Raw genomic sequence first — 16545 nt, 5'->3', positions numbered from 1 at the left:
TTGGCTTCCATTATCGATAGTATTATCCTTGCATCACTACGTGCGAGTCGTCGTCATTTGTTGGTGACATATCTGTGCTCTTCAACATACATCGTTCCGCGAAAACCTAGCTTGGTGCGTAATGAAAGAAAAATAAATACAGGGCAGCAAGTTGTTGGTTGACGCGAATTTGTAGAAACCACAGGGGCAATCATCTATGAATGCGATAGCATTTATCTTTGCACACCGCCAAATTTTGGGGGAGTAACTGCATTAGTGCATAGGTTGTGACAAATTTTTCTGCTAAATTTAGCGGAGAAACCCCCCTAAAATATAGCATCGTCGGACGACGCTAAATTCTTGTCGTCCTTAATACCACCCTGGAGGTCGTCCTTAAGGTCGTTCCTGGGACGACGTCAAAAACAACATCAGGAATTACATTTAAGGCGAGCTCAAGAACGTCCTCCAGGATGACATCGAGGACGGCGTCAAGGCCGTCAGGTTCTTCGAAGAGGGTGCTAATGTGAAGGAGTGCGTACTGCCGCTTTGCATACGTACAGCACAATGGGGAGCAAGCACTGAGCTGAAATGGACTACTGCGCGTACCTACTGTGCATTAGGCAGCCAGATACCAGATAGACAGAAATTTGTGATGAGTAGCTTTACACACCACCAAATTTAGCGACCAAACTGCATCAGTGCATTGGTCGTGATGTCAATTTTTCCGCTAAATTTAGCAGAGAACTCCCCGCTAAATTTAGCATCGTCCTTTAGGACGACGCTAAATCCTTGTCCTTGATATCACCCTAGAGGTCGCCCTTGAGGTCGTCCTAGATGTCATTCTTAGGAAGACGAAAGAGGTGACATCTAGACTCACCTCCAAGACGACATTTAGGGTGACCTCAAGGACAAACTTTAGGATGACGTCCTAGAGGACGTTCTAGGCGACGACACCGAAGACGACGTCAAGGTCGTCAGGTCCTTTGAAGAGGATGTAAATGTGAAGGAGTGCATACCGGCGCTCCACATACGTGCGGTCCAGTGGGGAGCAAACACCGAGCTGAAATGGTTTACTGTGCATACCTACTGCACATTAGGAGGCCAGATACCAGATAGACAAAAATCTGAGATGAGTAGCTTAATAATGCCATCGCATTAAAAAAATAAGAATACTGTAATATCTTGAGAGATAGTGCACCCAAAATCTATAGGAAAGTAGATGAAAATAAGGTGTGGGCTACCTTTCGGCGTCCCATAAAAAAAAAAAAAAAAGAAAGAAAAAAAAAATGCTTGTTTTAGATTTTGTGATTGTTGAAACTTGTGATCGCAGGAAGGGGCGATGAACCGAAAACGAGAGTCCTTCCCAGTAAGCAATGTTTGATTATCTCCCGCCGTGGTTGAGTAACACTGTTATTGCCGAGGTCACCATTGGTCAGGGCCCTGCAATTACTAAAAGTGGGCTATGTTTTGGTGTTTCAGAACAAATAGCAAATCATGCCAAAAACAGAGGTGGGCTATCTTTCGGGGGCGGGACATCTCTTGGGATATTACAGTACGCACTTAGCAGCTGAACGCCGCAGGCCCTACATAAAAAAGAAAACTTTTCGTTGACCCTTAAGCCGACAGTGCTGTGGGAGCTATGCGCTCACCGAACCAATCAACCACCTCTCTTTCATCACCTGACCCCTTCCTCCGCGTGTGTATGGACGGAAGCGTAATCATGTGGCTAAAGATAGACATAGGACTGATCCGACGAGCACGCACCTTTTGCCATACTGACTAATCCCTGTTGTTCAGGTTTGGGGTGCGAGAAGGACATAAAGAAGTGAGAACAAAATTGGAGGGAGAAATGAAGGAAGTAGGAGAGAAATCTGCCAGAAAGAATTTCTTTTTGCACATCGGGCATGCTCCACCTTCAGCGCGAGCTTTCCGCCTTTGCTAACACAAGTGTAAACGCGCAGGCATGCACAATCAAAGCATTGCGGAAGCCAGTGAGCTCGCGCTGAAGGCGGAGCTCACGACAGCACGAGCTCTCCACCCCCCGCTTCAAAGTCGGCCAGCGTGAAGCGCAATGTGCATCGCGCTCGCGACGTCAAAAGTTCTTGCACGGTCAAGGGTACTGTAGTTGGAGCCTTGCCACTTGGTGGTGTCAACGCGTGACAATCTCGCCTAGCGGTAATATCCGAGGACTGTGTGCCCTATGGCCTATAGATGCTTTAAACAAGCGCCAGATGGAGCCGCCATAGTCGACCTTCTTTTGTTTTACCGAGATGCCAAGCGTCCACAGAGGCCTATGCTGGGGAGAAGAACGCAGTAGCACCTAAAGTGGCAATAACCTGTTTTGCTGTGGTAATGATGAAGTGAAGCGAACGGAGTAAGAGGAAACAAAAACCGTAGGTCGGTTATTGCGGCGCCCATGTAAAGCTGCCTGGAACCGTCTATACATAGCTTACCCGTAACATCATTTGTGGCCATGCCAGTATTTTATGTGCCATGAGCATTCGCTTCACCGTATTAGTTTCACACCGCAGAAGTAGTGCCTTGAGGGCACCAGTAAGTAGAAATAACCGTCAGTACCCAGAAGTGGCGGTTAGCCTGACAGAGGTCCCCGCACCCTCCATATCAAGCTCCTACCTAACGTCTGCAAAGAATGGCGATCTCGATGGTGTGGAATGCACGTTACAGAAGCACTGTAGAGCTGAGACCGCAGCCAATGTCACAACCACGAGAGCTCGAGGCCGCTGCTTTGAAGCGTTGTTTCACAGAACGATCGAGCGCTCGCTCTAGAAATCAAAGTGGACTAGCTCGACTGCACTTGTAGCTTTGGCTGCAGTCTCAGCTTATGAGCGCTCTCCGCCAAGTCACATTCAGGACTAAGTAACTCCACAAGAGAGCCATAGTGCTACGAACTGGTCCTGCTTCTTACAAATTCATGACGTGACAACATTCCAATAGAGCTTCACAGACCGCCACCAGACGCAATTTTAAAATCGGTTCACTTGTTTTAAAATTAGTTCTCTTAACTCCTTTGCCTGCAGCCGAGAAACGCTAATCTAGGCTAGTATTTCTGGGCGGCCAGCACAACATCGACCACATCTAAACAAAGAAATAAAAGCGCAAACATTTAAGGGTGAACGGAGTATGCGCAGCGCAAGTTCGTCTAGCTGCTTCTTGAGCAGGGGTTGTGGTGACGTCAGACAGATGCCGAGCTCTGATTGGAGGATAGTGGGTAGACCTCACAGCAAGCTGCCTTGAAGTTTACCCCCTATCCTTCAATCAGAGCCAATCGGAGCTCGGCGTTCTGACGTCACCACAACCCCTGCAAAAGAAGCAGACGAACTTGTGCCCCGCATAGGATCACTTGTGCCATACCTGTGTCAACAGTCCGAAGATATTCATCTGCTAGAATGGGCTCTAACGTAGACCTCTGGAGCTCCATGCTAGAATCGGTGGCTTGCTTCTTTACGTCGTTGGTTGGCTCGACACCTTTTTTGACACAAGGAGAGAACTTGAGCACATTTGGCCAGTTCACGTCTTCACCGCAAACCTTCGGAAAATGCTATCTTACCCAAAAGTTCTGCCGTGGCTTTTCTCTTTTTCTCCATGGCCTTGTTGCTTGCTTTACATTACGGGCTAGCTCACAGTCAGCGTGTTGACTAAAGTCTAACTAAACCTAAAAAAAAAAAGAGAAATTGAGTTTGATGATTGTTCAAACGGCTCAAACCAGAGTTTTGACCAGACGCTCAAACCGCTCAAACCAAAGCACATACTCGCCTGACGTGCTCGGGAAGACGGAACCAGGGGAGCCAGGGGAACCAGGGACGGCGAGCAAGGAGTTAAAATTGTCAACTCCATTGAGTCAAAAATGGTCATATGACAGATATGACGAATACCTGCTTTCGTTTGGTTTGTTTGCTCAGTATTTAAATTAATTTTATTAATAAGTATAATACTTACCACTTATTTCTGGTAACAATTATGTGTAAGTTGCGAGTTTTCTGACTACTGTAGTTTTCCACCAGGTGCCTTACCTCAAAATGGCGACTTCCATTTGTTAGAAGGCGGCTTGCGGCGGAAGCCAAGCGGGAGCAGACAGGAGTGTTTGTAGCTGAACGCCTGCAAGATTGCTAAACGCACACATTTTCGAAACATGTATTCCTCCTTTGCGCCTCACGTTCGAAATTACCTGCAAGCACTACTTGAGTACGCAGTACAGAACCTTAAAACCACGCATGCAGTTCGTGTCATTAGCGCGGGCGAAGGGTGAGTGTTTACAAATACCTCTCGGCCCGTAGAAATGTCAGATAGTCAGATTCCTCGCTGGTGACGACCTTTGCGCGGACTGTTTTAGAGAAACGTTAATTGCCTAATGTGGTTTACATTTGAGTTAAACTCGTCACTCCGCTTTCGCCTGCAGCGGACCCAGAGATGGTACGAGGCAGTTTTGTGACCGGTTCAAACTGCTACTGCCTTACGCTGGCCAGTCGGTGACATGTAAGTTGACGTCGATTGTGCCGTCGTTTACGTTCCTTAAATGATGCGAGGCACTTCCTTCTCTTTCTCGCAAAGGGGAGGTGATCTTCCAGGCGCACAGGCCGGAGTTCCCACCAGACTTCATCTTCGACGACATGTCGTTCCTGCCGAAGATTGAGGACATACCCGTGAGTTTCCAGCAGTTTTGGCGAAGCCGAGTGACGCTGTCATCGCGGGGTCCCTATCGTTTCGTTGAAACTTTTTTCGTGGAATTACGTTTCGTGGAGAACTTTTTATGGACACAAGTTTCGTCGACACTAACGTTGTTTCGTCGACTCACTGTAGGGACATTTCGTCGCGCGTGTTTCACTGGGGCGCATGTTAACCGATCGGGCGCCCCCGTTTACGACGCTTCGCGGCGACAGTCTGCGGCGGTTCATTAAAAAATGGTTAACTCACCTGACCCACCCATACACGCTGTTGCGCGGCGACAGTCTGATGATGCAGGTTATTACAGAAAAAAAGCTAATCTGAGCTGTCGATGAAACAATTTGTCGATGAAACAATCTGTCGATGAAACGCCGTTCGATGAACTGATTGCCACCAGTCGTCGCGGAACATCACAACACGGATAAACATTGCAATTTCGACACTGCGAAACGGGCAATACAGTCACAACATTTTCCAAGCAAAGCGCAAGTGCGGCCCGAAAGGGTCCGTGATGTTTTGTCGAAACGTGTAGAAGCCCTTTGACAAAACAAACTGTCTATGAATCATCGCAGTGTCGACGAAACAATGTATTGATGAACTGTCATTCGACAAACTGGCAGGTCGTTAAGTTTCAAGATCAGTGTGCAAGGCACTGCGTGCAAATGCATCCAGCCTGGCCCACTTTGGACGAAGCAATTTATTTGCATCGTCTTGATATTGCGACGTGGACCTCCTGCATTTATGTGCAGAGACTTGTGCAGAAACTCACATCAATTTCGTCGACAAGTCGACACAAACACACGACACATTCAACGTTGGTAGTTAATGATGCACAAATATTGCTTTTGTGCAGAGGGACATGAATGATATTGCTATCTGGTGCCCATCTTTTGTATGTGCCGAGTTTATTATATTTTCGTCTCGTTCGTCTCAAATTCCCATTACTCAGTGCTGTGGTCTCAAACTCATTTAAGCACGGGGCCAGATAGCCGACACTGGGAAGGCCGAGGGCCAAAGTTGGATAGATGGGGGGGGGGGAAAAGGAAGGAAAGGGAAGGGGGGGTTCAAGATTTAAAAGAGAAGACACCTCTTGCTCTATGCTTTTCATAAACTCAGTTTTGCAGTGCCATTTTTACGTTTGATTTCTGTATAAGACTTGGGCCCTGACCTGATGTGATAACAATAATTTAAATGACATCGCGCTGCCAGCGTGCTTGCTTTTTTAATAAAACAAGAGAAACAAGTGTATAAAGAAAACAGCGACAAGGCAGTCATTTTAATCCTCTATGGGTGTGCAGTCTGATAATCATTATTGTTCCTAACACAATGATGGTGTTGGAACTGTGATCTCCAATGGCTCTACACCGTGGCTGATCTACTGCCAGAATCTTTGAGGCTAGGAAAGCATGCTGCTCAAATTTTAAATCAAATTTTAAAATCAAACATGAAAGGATGCAACAGGTGAAAGCCATCTTGGCTTTCACCTTGGTCTGTGACATTGTGTGACATCATGACACGACGTTGGGTCATGTGACGGCTTTATAAATTTACAAATTGCTGGCAGCGTGTCCTTCAGTGGCCTCCTTACTGTGCCCGCAGAAGAAATGCGATGAGGCCCTTCAAGTGCTGTGCATTTGGATGCCTTTGGGAAATTAAAAAGAGACTGGCAATTTTTTCCATTTCACCGGTGGAAGTGTTTCTGTGTCGGTCGCTCGTGGCACCAGCTTTTGAGCGCGTCTCAATGCCCACGTCCCCTGACCGGTCTCGCTCTGGTCTCCAGGGGCTCTGGGACTGGGATGCAGACGACGACGGGGCCCTGGTGAAGGTGGTGTTTGAGATGCTGGACGAGTACCGCAAGCACCAGGCCTCCCTACTGGACGACTTTCCCCGTCTCCAGTTTGAGTACTCCTCTCTTGTGCACCAGTCCGACATCCCAGAGACCAACATCCAGGTCCACCTAAACAGGAAGGTAAGGGCCCACACACTCTCCAGGCTGTCCAAAAAACATTGTTGCTCAAATCTCTGTGCCGATTGTCCTTCAAATGTAATTGTGTTTTTCCCAATCTTGTACCACATGAACATTTCTTTATTAAAACTAGTGATGGGCCGAACTTTTGCCGAATCGAAAGTTCGGTGCCGAATCTTGGGATTCGGCGAAGCCGAACTTTGGCCGAACTTTTCTAAAGATTCGGCAAAAATATGTTGTTACCGGACTCGTTGATATTTTGTTTTTTTCTGGCGAAAAAAAGGTTTTTTGTTTCTTTTTTTCTTAACTTAAATGCAACATGTTTATTACATAAGGTGAAATTCTGCAAGATAATTGTATCGGTGTCGTTATTGTGTGTTTACTGGCAATTTTAGTGACTCCTTGCAGAAGTGGCGTGACAACGAGGTTGGGTAGAAACGAGCGTGGCGCAGTCACGAATCACGCTACGAGAGTTTCGGTTTTGAGGCATCATCACCACAAGCCTGCATGTGTGTGTACATTGCTGAAATGAAGGCAATAACGCTGCGTTCTTGCTTTCTCTGGGAGTCACCGTTTTGTGTGCGAAAACGAAAGCAACGGTTGCTGAGCCTTCACCAGAAGGGAGAAGAATAATATTGTAAATATGCATGTTCTCCGATTTGAGTCACTTCGCGTCAGCTTTGCATGAGAGTGTGCGTCCCATATTCGCAACGTCTCGTTTTTTAACCTTTAAAATGCCTGTTTCTGGTGTTAGGACAAACACAAACGTTTCGAAAGATAGAAAGTGCAGGGGTGGAAGCGCTGCGCCAATTGCGCCACCCTGCGCCAATTCACTTCCCTGCGCCAGCCTGCTCCAAAACGCCAATTTCAACTTTTTTTTTTTTTTTTGTGTTTTCTCTAAATTTAGCGGAAAACGGTTGGCCACGGGCCACCATGAGGTGTGTACTTTTGCTTAGGTGTCACTGCGGGTGACTCGTACCAACTCGACTGGGGCTCCGAACCATGTCTAACCTCAGGGCGAGGCGTCGATTTTAGTTCATCGAGAGTGCGATGTCGTTTTTTACTACAAAGAGTTTATATACGAACACATCGGTTTGCCATTTCGTCGTTTACCCTGAGACTGGGGGGTTTTTCAAAAAAAAAACCAGTCTCAGGGTAAACGACGAAATGGTTGACTTCCACCAGCTAGCCTGTACTTTGACTCTTTTCTCGTACATCGGTTTGGTTTCGGGCATAGTTGGTTGGCGCGGTTGGAGCGCGCATGCAGTTGCCCGTGGTCCCGATTTGCCGTGATCGTGGGAGTTGGTGCCTCGGCACCGGTGGGCTACCTTGGCCATTAACATGAGCAGAAGTAAGTGGTCTTTACTAGCTTTACCTGTTATTTGGTAGCCTACCATATTTGGACGCTTAGCCGTGAAGAATCGCGAGCACAGGCACATCCGTTCTCGAGCTCAATTTGTCTTGTCAAAACGAAACCAAAACCATCATTGTGTGCGCGAATGTGCACGCTCTCGTGTGTTGTCTACCGCCGTCAAACCACTGGCGAAAACAATACCCGCGATCTTAAGGGAGTTGGTTAATTGGCAGTGCTACACACTTTTTTGTTTCTTTCCTTTAGCGTGGAGGAGTGGGGGTTACATCAGAAATGCCGTACAACACTCCCGCGCTGCCGATTCCTGTCAAGAACGCACCTTAACTTGCTATAGCCACTCTACTCGTATAAGTTTCTGGTTGGGGAGGGGGGGTTGGGTAGGGTAGGGAGAAGTTGGTGGGCTTTTTGTCACGTAAGAAGGCAGCCTGCCCCGCAGGGATCAGCGCCTGATCAGCTACATCTCATTTCCAGTCTCGTTCAAACTGTCTTCTCTTAAAGCACTTCTACTGAGTGCACAAGAACTCATAAGCAAGGATGAGGCAGTTAAGGACATGGACAAGGTGGGGAGTGGGCACCTCCTGCTAAGAGATGTGAACTCTAAACTGCCCAAAGTACTCGAGCGCATAAAAGAAATTGACTCTGCTCTTCAAACTGTGAAAAAAAAGGTGAACTTTGAGACTTTGTGTTTGTCCGTCCCTTTTTGTTCCAGTCTCGGGGTTTTTATCGAAATGTTTAACCACCGCCAGCTCGTTTGCGCCCTTACCTTTTGAACTTCAGTTGTATCTAAATTACACAGATTCAGCTTAGTCACAACCCTTTTTTTTTGAACATGGAGCCTGTGGGCTCTTCTAGTCAGTGTTTATGCTGCATATGTATTAGTGGCTGTGATATTTTTAAGACAATATATTTTTCCATCCAAAGTAATTAGATATAGCTTTGTATGTTAACTTGGGTGTAGGGATTACTGTATTTTATGAAGAGGGATTAAGAACATTTGTATTTAATGAAAACAGGTCAGCAAGGACTGCTTTATTCTGAAACATGTTGTGGTACCTTAATTTTTTTTATGGAGACACGCAATGCACAGCATTTTATGGAGTACATAAGGTTGCGTTGCTCTTCTAGTCGATGCTTAAAGCTGCATATGTACGAGTGACTGTGGTAGTCTAAAGATATAAAATACACATTTTATTTTGCATCTGAATTTTTGTCAAATGTCAGTAGCCTTGTATTTTGTTACTAAACTTGATATAGGGCTTTTTAAGTAGTGATTGAACATGTGTATTCTTTATTAAACAAAAACTGTAGTCAGCGAAGGTAGTTTATCTGACTCCTTGCAGTGGTTTAGTTTTCTGGATACATGTTTACAATTGGTCTATTAAGTAGACGGTTTTGTACTGGCGTGGCTCAAGTTAGGCTTTTATTGTCGGGGCCTCCCATATAAAGTCTATCATGACTCTGCCTGCTGCCGGAATGGTTCTCAAAGCCTTTCCTGTGCATAAATTGCCAACATTCCATATTTCAATGCAATAGAAATAGAAAAATGTGTATGTATGTTGCTTGAAAATTATTCTGGGATGTGCATGCATATATTTTTGCTACATTTTCACATTTAGAAACAACAAATCACTTTTAGACATTTGTTTGACCTCTGTGACCTGCTGCAAAACCTACTTCTACGGCTACAAAACTTATTTTTGCTGCTCCCGAGCTGCTCTAAAGCGAGCGTTTTACTGCTCCAAAACTGCTCCAAAGTAGGACTTTTGCTGCTCCCAGCCCTGATACAAAAGGCTCTAGCCCGCTTCCACCCCTGAAAGTGAATGTCGGATGTGCATGTCAAGCATTATAATTCTGTGGTCAGTTTTATGCAGATACATTAAAATCGCGAAATAACACCAATTGAAAAAGGAATATGATTTTGTTTTCGCACAAACAATACTTGGGAGCCGAAAACAGAATTGTTATAATTGCGAGGAGAGCTTTAAAGTAATTGTCGGCCAATGTCTCACTTGTGAGTCGAAAACGTAAATTACTGGTCGATCTTCTATTCTTGTGGCAGAAAATATTGAAGAGAACCACACTCGCTCACAAACGCACAGTTACCGTGTTCCTTACCCCACACCGCGCCGTAACCGCTGGTTGTACCAACCTGCACGATGGTAACCGCACGACTGCACCACTGCACGGCGTCTATTTGCAATCCAAGGCTCCGTCGGCTCCGTCGCGTTCTCGCGTGTGCGCACACATTTGCCGAACTTTTGTCGAATCTTTGCCGAACTTTCCTGCAAAAGTTCGGCATGTGCCGAACTTTGCCAAATCTGAAGTTTGGCAGATTCGGTCCATCACTAATTAAAACTGCTTAGCAGCTGCCGCACAAATTATAAGGTTATTTATTTTTTGTCGCCTTCCGCAAGGTCCGTTATCACATTTAAATCCAATTCGCACAATTTATTTATCTAACCGTCTACTCCTGCAGATGGGCCTCCCGGGTGACCGATCAACGGATTTTGTTGTATAATTACTGCAATTCAAATGTTTCTCTCTCACTTTAGGAGTATCAATAATATGTATATAAACACTGGCTGGGACCTTCGTCTAGCTGTTACTTTGCAGCTTTTTGTCCGAGTCCCCCGTTGTCATCTAAAATGATGTGACAACAAATAAAATTTGAACTTGAATAATAACCTTGGCAACTCTATTTGTCAATTGGAAGCTAATATATTCTATCGCATTTGTTAGGCACATCATTCCTGTATTCGCAATCGAAGTAGGCATATGATGAATGCATGCCCGCCTGCTTCGTTGGTTACAAGCCAAGCCCCAGATGCAAAAGTGTATGGGGTTTGCTCAGAAATGCTGGCACATTTAAAAGGTTTAACTCCCCAAGCCTCTGAAAGCAACGAAAGTTGGTGGGCAAACTGTTTTATTGCATGGGGTTGCATTTTACTGCATTTGGGTAAGAGGTCTAGCAGGAAGTCATGTGACTGGAACCCACTGCACATGTGCCAGTCGAAGCACATGGAACAAGCGTGAGCCCATTTTCGTGGCTTTTGTGGGTTTTCGAACGTAATAAGGGTTGCAAATTCTTCCAGCGTGCAGAGCACTCGCAATGCAATTAGAGCTTTATGCTTCACAGTTTGGTCGCGAGTGATATTTGGGCAGATAAATTGGGTTCTTCCCTTGGTAGGCAGCAGTGTCTTGGTTGCCCATCGGTTGAATCTGTGTCCCACCTGGCTGATGACTCTTGCCATCTCTGAGTCTCAAAGGTACAGTCAAGCCTATTTGTAACCCGTCCGGGAGTAGCAAAATATTGGATATAACGAAGCAATGTTTGTCGCACGCTCCTATTTGTATAATTTCAGCGCAGTTTTAGGCCATTTATTAATGAACAAACTCGCGAATATTTGGACGTGTAAAAAAAGGGTTGACGGGTCTATAAACAGTATTATCAAAGAGAGATCGCGATGGTGTATTGATGGGTATGAAAGTATGTTCTTCCATCCACCAGAAACTAATGATGCCGAGACCTTGCTTTTGCAGTTCACCTACCACCTGCGAAAAATTGGTCGTGCTAACAAGTCGGACGAGTTGTCATTATTGCACAAACAATAATCGGAGTCTTTGCTTCATTCAGCATCACTTTAAGTGAGCATGAACACGCATTCATGTGTTCACACATTATTTTGTGTAGGTTCCCTAGCAGTATTAGCTTTACCGTATTTACTTGCACAATGAACACACTCGCGTAATGAACGCACCCCCCAAGTCGGCTCTCAAAATTTAGACTTTTTTTTTTCACTTACGTATTAAACGCACCCCCAACTCGGACGTCAAAATTTTGACACCTTCCCCCCACGCACGTGAAATGAATGCACTTTTCTATCCTGGTGCAGCGAGGTCGCGAATGCATGGGCAGCGTGGGCGGACAAAACGCCTTGCAAAAGGCATTTAAAAAAATCCAACGGAAGCAAGAAAAAAAACATGGAGAGGAGCTTAAACAAAACAGCTTGCGAAAGGCGGCAAAAGAAAAACAAAAAACAACCCACGGAACTAAGAAAAAATAAAACAGAGGAGCTATTCTTTTTCTTTTTTTTGCACAGCGCAGTTTGGTTACGGGGTCGCACGCCGCGCGCAAGGAGGTAAGAAAGAAGCAGAGAAGCCCTCGCCTAAGCAACGCCAAGCAAACGGAACAGCTTGCAAAAGGCGGCAAAAAACAAAAAAACACGGAACTATACTTCGTTTCAGCTTCCGTCCGAGCGCAGCCAAAGCTACGTGTGGCCGGAGCCAATCACACGCCGGCAATAGGTCACGCGATCTCGCCTGCACTTTCGTATCACTCCGCTGCGCCGCCGGTCGGCCGCGCCGCCCGCGTTCGCCGAGTATTTCGTCTGCTTCGGGTGTATCAACGATATCGTCTGCTACAGGTTGAAAAAGTGCCCTTTCACGTTCTGAAACTTAATCATAGGGGATGTCAGTACGTAGGCTGGCCGCTAGCATCTGTGTCCGAGCTTTCCACCTGTTCGGCATAGTTTCGAGTTGTAAGTACACGTTGCAAGGTCCCCGATGACCCGGCCGTTGATGTTTCCTTGTATTGTTTGGATATACCAGGACTCAAGGCACAGTCCTTTCCACCAGCTTCTTGGCGTTCAATGTGATCGGCAGGTAAAGGGGTGCCCTGATTTCGCCGTGTATCCGAATAGTTGAGGCCCGGACGCTTTGCTTGTTTACAACGCATTTGCGGTACGACGCGGCCGGAGTCTCCTGCCGAATTTGAAAGTGGACGTTCATCACGACTTCTCGCGCCTGACGCGCAAACGTGCCTTTGCGAAATGACGTTTTGAAGCAACTCGGTCAACTCGGTGAGGAAGGCAGCGAAGCACATGATTCGGCGATTGCGGGAACGAAATCACGCAGAAAAACCGAGCTCTGCAGCAGTGTTGCCAGCAGATATACATGTTTTCACCAAACCACATGCATTTACATATATTAATAAAAACATAAACTTCAGAGATTTGATTCCTTTAGTTGCAAATCATTCTCAGCAGTACACATCTGGAACATTGTGCAGTTTTTACGCACAAAACAGTTATTTTAAAAGAAATCACTTTTGTGAACTACCGTATTTACTCGCACAATGAACGCACTCGCGTAATGAACGCACCTCCCAAGTCGGCTGTCGAAATTTCGACTTTTTTTTTTCACTCGCGTAATAAACGCACCCCCAACTCGGAGGTCAAAATTTTGACCCCCCCCCCCCCCCCCTCCCACGCGCGCGAAATGAACGCACTTTTCTATCCTGGTGCAGCGAGGTCAGCGAGGTCGCGAATGCATGGGCAGCGTGGTCGAACAAAACGCCTTGCAAAAGACGTTAAAAAAATTCGCAAAGATCCAACGGAAGCAAGAAAAAAAACATGCGAGATGAGCTTGTTTTTTTTTTTTTTTTTGAACAGCGCAGTCTGGACTTTGGGTTCGCGCGCCGCCCCGCGCAAGGAGGTAAGAAAGAGAAGCGGAGAAGCGCTCTAAGCGAACGAAACAGCTTGCGAAAGGCGGCAAAAAGAAAGAAAAGAAATCCACGGAACTAAGAGAAAACAAAAATAAACGAGCTTTTTTTTCCTTTTTGTTTTTTTTCCACAACGCAGTTTGGTTATGGGAGGTCGCGCGCCGCGCGCAAGGAGGTAACAAAGGAGCGGAGAAGCCCTCTAAGCAAACGAAACAGCTTGCGAAAGGCGGCAAAAAGAAAAACAACCCACGGAACTGAGAAAGAAAACAAGAAAAAGAGGAGCTTTTTTTTTTCTTCTTTTCTTTGCATGGCCCAGTTTGGTTACGGGGGGGGGGGGGGGGGGGGGGGGTCGTGCGTCGCGCGCCGCGCGCAAGGAGATAAGATAAGCGGAGAGCCCTCGCCTAAGCAACGCCTAAGCAAACAAAACAGCTTGCAAAGGCGGCAACAAAAAAAACCCAAGGAACTAACAGGGCTTAGTTTGGTTACGGGGTAGGGCGCCGCGCGCAGAGAGATAAGAAGTTACTTCGATTTTTCAGGATAAAAGGTCCGTTCATTATCCGAGTAAATAACCGACGCAAAAATTTTACTTCGCGTAATGAACGCCCCCCCCTAACTTTGCATCGATTTTTCGGGAAAAAAAGTGCGTTCATTCTGGGAGTAAATACGGTACTTTGTGGTGCGTAGGAATGCTCTTCTCGAAGTTGCGAACCGTCCCTCAGCCTTTGGCTGGTTCGGATGGAAGCTGAAACGAAGTATTAGCCCCGAGAGCGAACACAAGCATCGCTGCGGTCGCCACGCCCTGATTGGGTGAGGTGTACCGTGACGTCAGGGGGAGTACTCCGCTCCGCGATCTCGCATCGGCTCGCTTCCCAGCACCGATTTCCTGGTTTGGCGTTGTGTGTCGCAAGCTCTTCGAGGAGCTGGACTTCGTCTACCCGGTGTACAAGACGTTGAGTTAGGCCGATATTGACGTGCTTCCGTACATTTTATAAGCCTGCTTGTCCCTTGTCCCAAATTGGGTAACAAATCCTGAAAGCTATCGGCGGAGGCAATTCCGCCGATGAACCTCCTCGTCCGTCCGCTAGACACACGGCAATCTTGCGAGGGGTCGGTGAAGCGGTGGCGCAAGTGTTTCAGACGCTAGAATTCCGTTCCTTGCATGTTCATGATTTAGGACGATATTACATCCCGCTTTCAAGGCATTTGAATTGGCATTTATATCATGGGCCTTTGGGAGGTCGGCAAATTAGCTCGCGACCCCGACTCTGCGCTGCCACTCTGTATGCGCTGGTTCGCATATGTTTTAAAGGCCCTACGTCTGATGATCTTTAAAGTGCTCGTTGAATAGCGTTGTTTTACATAAATGTAGCTTCTTCGTGAATTAATTATATAGTTTATACACTTATGCAGGCATATTTCTTAGAAGATGCACGATTACTGGAAATTAGTTTGTTTGGTAGCAGTAAAAACGGCTGAATTGCCCCCAGTTGCTTGTATTATATGTATTGAACTGCCAAAAATATGCACAGCAATAGTGCCGTAATTTGAAATGGTTATACTTTTTCCTGACATTCTTTATTCCAGCCTTTGGTATTCGGAAAATACACCGTTGGGTCTGAATTGTCATTTCCAATTAAAAGAAACACTGCTGCAGGTCCCCAAAAGCTTCCTCAGCCTTCACACTCCCTACAGCTGGACTCTCTGACAGCAGAGGAAAACAGGAGTAAAAGCAAGCATTCGAACGTCTGTCCAGTGGTAGGTGCAGCACTAGTAGCAGAAAATGTGGAACCTGTGAAGGGCGACAGTCTGCGTGAGAAAAGCTTCTGATATTTTAGCTTCAGGACAATTCGATTTAAGTAAAATCTCAATTTTAGGGCTTAAGGGACTAATAACGAGGTAGACACCTTCGTTTATGTTTTTTATACATTACTCGAGGGTTGATATAAACAAGTTCACAGATACCACCTATGTAGTCCATTAAAATACTATCCGAATCCAACAAAGGTCAAATGCGAGCAATGTATATTATAAATGTATCTTGTTTTTTTACTTTGCCCCCGCAATTGGGCTGTCGTACTTGTGATACTCTCCCCATGGCTCAGACTGTATTTAGTATGTTGCTCGAACAACATGCAGCTTTTCTGCTTCGGCGATCTTGTTTAAAAACAGAGATACGAAAAAAAAAATAGTATACATAACCTGCTCATTCATTCAGACCATCAGCAGCATGTATTGTGCGAAATGTAAATCTATAGTGATGCTCCTGCAATTGTAGCCATATTTCTTTATTTTCATATACCAGCTGCGATTCATGCGTTGCCTGCCCTGTCAACCATGCTTCAATAGTTGGTTGAAGTTTCGCCTGTAGCTACAGGCCATACCTCAATAAAGGCACATATAAAAATTTACACTTCCTACAGAAAACACGCCAAGAAAAGATTAAATAGAAACGAGCGCGCCGACAGCTAGCGTCGTCACAGCCTCCACAGGGCGACCGGGGCGAGTCGGAGAAAAATTCTCTCCTCGCCGTGACGTCACCCCGGTTCGCCGTGAGGGGGCGCCACGCGAACTTCTCGGGGCTAATAGGAGAAAAATACAGAGGAACTTTTTTTTTCTTTTTTTTTTGCACAGCGCAGTTTGGTTATGGGGTTGCGCGCCGCGCGCAAGGCGATAGGAAAGATAAGCCGAAAAGCCCTTGCCTAAGCAACGCCTAAGCAAACAAAACAGCTTTAGAAAGGCGGAAAAAAAAAAAAACCAACGGAACTAAGAAAAAAACAAAGAGGAGCTTTTTTTTTTTTTTTGCACAGCCCAGTTTGGTTACGGGGTCGCGCGCCGCGCGCAAAGAGATAAGAAGTTGAGATAAGAAGTTACATCGATTTTTTAGGATAAAAGGCCCCTTCATTATGTGAGTAAATACGGACACAAAAATTTTACTTTGCGTAATGAATGCCCCCTCCCCCCCAACTTTGCATTGATTTTTTGGAAAAAAAAGTGTGTTCATTGTGCAAGTAAATACAGTAAAATATAATAAGCTCGTGACATACC

General features: G+C 46.0%; 2 protein-coding genes across 4 annotated transcripts in view; one reads left to right on the top strand and one right to left on the bottom strand.

The window, feature by feature from the left end:
* Positions 1-3755, bottom strand: part of LOC8042674 (probable inactive tRNA-specific adenosine deaminase-like protein 3) — a 33011-nt gene extending 29256 nt beyond the window's left edge. Inside the window, exons 1-2 of one of the 2 annotated variants that reach the window (XM_029966728.4) lie at positions 3548-3755; positions 3352-3465 (exon numbers count right to left, since the gene is read on the bottom strand). In XM_029966728.4, the coding sequence (XP_029822588.2) occupies positions 3352-3465; positions 3548-3584 (151 nt within the window). In that variant the 5' untranslated portion in view covers positions 3585-3755. The remainder of the gene's footprint in view (positions 1-3351; positions 3466-3547) is intronic. The other variant, XM_029966729.4, reaches the window with a different exon arrangement.
* A 238-nt stretch (positions 3756-3993) lies between these two features.
* Positions 3994-16545, top strand: part of LOC8042669 (BRISC and BRCA1-A complex member 2) — a 29605-nt gene continuing 17053 nt past the window's right edge. Inside the window, exons 1-4 of one of the 2 annotated variants that reach the window (XM_040218127.2) lie at positions 3994-4242; positions 4397-4473; positions 4549-4640; positions 6443-6631. In XM_040218127.2, coding sequence (XP_040074061.1) covers positions 4130-4242; positions 4397-4473; positions 4549-4640; positions 6443-6631 — 471 coding nt within the window. In that variant the 5' untranslated portion in view covers positions 3994-4129. The remainder of the gene's footprint in view (positions 4243-4396; positions 4474-4548; positions 4641-6442; positions 6632-16545) is intronic. The other variant, XM_040503731.2, reaches the window with a different exon arrangement.

Source organism: Ixodes scapularis, unplaced genomic scaffold (genome assembly GCF_016920785.2).
Source record: "Ixodes scapularis isolate PalLabHiFi unplaced genomic scaffold, ASM1692078v2 PGA_scaffold10__122_contigs__length_95168666, whole genome shotgun sequence".
NCBI classification, from domain to species: domain Eukaryota; kingdom Metazoa; phylum Arthropoda; class Arachnida; order Ixodida; family Ixodidae; genus Ixodes; species Ixodes scapularis.
Note: the sequence above shows the minus strand (reverse complement) of the source record. Positions and strands in the feature narration are given on the sequence as shown.